This window comes from Arachis hypogaea, chromosome 5 (assembly GCF_003086295.3).
Source record: "Arachis hypogaea cultivar Tifrunner chromosome 5, arahy.Tifrunner.gnm2.J5K5, whole genome shotgun sequence".
NCBI lineage: Eukaryota > Viridiplantae > Streptophyta > Magnoliopsida > Fabales > Fabaceae > Arachis > Arachis hypogaea.
Window position 1 is genome coordinate 67,281,487 of NC_092040.1, and position 2,516 is coordinate 67,284,002.

The 2,516-nt window shown below is 42.3% G+C and overlaps 1 protein-coding gene across 1 annotated transcript; it reads right to left on the reverse strand.

Moving 5' to 3' along the window:
* Positions 1 to 582: 582 nt before the first annotated feature.
* Positions 583 to 1,967, reverse strand: LOC112803582 (uncharacterized). Its single transcript, XM_025847066.1, has 4 exons — positions 1,425 to 1,967; positions 1,201 to 1,335; positions 799 to 1,071; positions 583 to 699 (listed from the first exon to the last, which is right to left on the reverse strand). Exons 1-4 carry the CDS (start codon positions 1,965 to 1,967, stop codon positions 583 to 585), a joined length of 1,068 nt encoding a protein of 355 aa, XP_025702851.1.
* Between the last annotated feature and the right edge of the window lie 549 nt (positions 1,968 to 2,516).

A 2,516-nucleotide genomic window follows, 5' to 3' on the forward strand; every position in this document is an offset into this window, starting at 1 on the left:
AATCTCTGTAGGATCGACCCTTACTCACGTAAGGTTTATTACTTGGACGACCCAGTACACTTGCTGGTTAGTTGTGCGGAGTTGTGACAAAGTGTGATTCACGTTTGAGAGCACCAAGTTTTTGGAGCCATTGTTGGTGATCACAATTTTGCCTATCAAAGCGCCACCACCACTTGAACAAAAGCGACCCATATCTAATTAAAGCATCTCCCACCCCAAGCCACCTAGCTTTTTCAGAGCTTGGACTACCTCCCATTTTACCAGTGGTATACCATTATTCCCATCTTCTTTACTCCACGAGAACCTTCTCTGTAGTCCAATTATCTTTTCTGCAACCGCCTTTGGCATCTTATACAAGCTTAGGTAGTAAATCGGAAGGCTATTGAGAACATATTTTATGAGGACCAACTTACCACCTTTGTTGAGAGATCTAGCTTTCCATAAGCTCAGCTTGTCTTCCACCTTGTCTATGATTGGTTTCCAAGTCTTCACCAACTGAGGATTAGCGCCCAAAGAAATTCCTAAGTACCTGACAGGTAACACAGCTTCAGAACATCCCAACAAACCACACATATTTGTCACTCATTCCTTCTCACAGTTGACTGGAATTAGGCTCGACTTATCAAAGTTGATACACAGGCCAGACATTAACTCAAAACAACGCAGGAGCCTCTTATAATTCACAAGTGTCTCCATTTCCTGTGGACAAAATAAGATTGTGTCATCTGCAAACTAGAGATGTGACAATTCTATGTTGTCCCTTCCTACCAGCAGTGGAGAATTTTGTCCATTCCTTACCGCCTCCCCCACCATCCTGTGCAGAACGTCAACGACAAGAACAAACAGAAAATGAGAGAGAGGATCTCCTTGTTTGAGTCCTCTCTCCATCTTGAACGGCTTGGATGGTGACCCATTGATCAACATTGACATAGACGCTATAGTCACACATTCCTTCACCCAAGTCCTCCATCTAAGACCAAAACCCATCTTCTGTAGCACTATATCCACAAAGCTCGATCTCACTCTGTCGTAGGCTTTCTGAAAGTCTAGCTTAACAATTGCCGCCTGCTTCTTTCACAGCTCCAGCCATTAGACCGTCTCACAAGTAATAAGAGCACCATCATGTATTTTGCAGCCCTTTACAAATGCAGACTGAATCTCCCCCACTAAATGTGGCATCACTAATCGTATTCTTCTTACCAGCACTTTGTATATCACCTTATAAACACAGCCAACCATACCAATAGGTCTCAGGTCTTTGATTTCCTTGGCCCCCACAAATTTTGGAGCTAGCGCCACCAAAGTAACATTAGCATCTGTTGGTAGCTTCGCATTCTGAAAAAAGCCCAACACAACTGCAGTAAACTCCTGACCAAGCTCACCCCAACATTTCTTTATGATGTTCATATTATAACCATCACTACCTGGTACTTTACTGGACTCACAATCCCAAACTGCCTCTCGTACTTCCTTAGTTGATGCATTTCCTCTAGCACTGCTGCCTCTTCGTCATCAATCTGTTTAACCAACCCATTACGGATCCCAATCAAAGAAGCATACTCCTGCCTATACAATTCTTTATAAAAACCCGTAATCGCATTCCTTATTCTGGCCTGATTTCGTGCCAATCTTTCATTGATCACTAAAGAATCGATTCTGTTGTTCCTCCCTCTAGCCGACGCTAGGTTATGGAAGTACCTAATGTTCTTGTCCATATCTCTAGCATGTTGCAATCGAGACATCTGCTTCCAATGAATCTCTTTTCTGACATACCACTTCACACAGCAAGTCACCAGAGCTTTCCGTCTAGCATCCATTGTTCCATCATAACTACCAGCACTAACGATATCATCAATCTTCTTAATCACTTCCTCAAACTTCTTTACCCTGCTATCCATGTCCCCAAAATTATCCTTATGCCATCTTTTTAGCGATACTGTCAAAGCCTTCAACTTGTTTGTGAACATATCATCTCCCAAGTTCCTCTACTCATTCTTTACCAACTTCAGAAACCCTTCATGTGTAAACCAGGAATCCAAACTACGAAAAGGTCTCAGACCCGTACATAGTCTAAAATCTTCTAAAATCAACAGGCAATGATCTAATAGGCCTCTCGGTCCTCTTTTCAAACGAGTATCTGGAAACTCCTCAAGCCACTCTAAACTGACCAAGTTCCTATCAATGCGGCTACAAGATCGACCTCGAAACCATGTGAATTTTTGATCAGTTAACGGTAAATCTACTAGCTGTAAATCTTGTCCCATTCCTTAAAATCCTCCGCAGATGCGGGTAAACTAATAGCGCCTTTCCTTTCCTCCAACTGTAGTATCTCGTTAAAGTCTCCCGTGAAGCAAAACAAAACCTGACATAAACTCACAATGTAGCTTAACTCCTCCCACATCACCAGTTTCTCACTCCAAACATGTGCACCATACACCAAGCAAAAAGCACATTTAAAATTATTTTTTGTTAGCAAACCTTCAACGCACAGTCAACCATCCCCTTTATAGCATTTC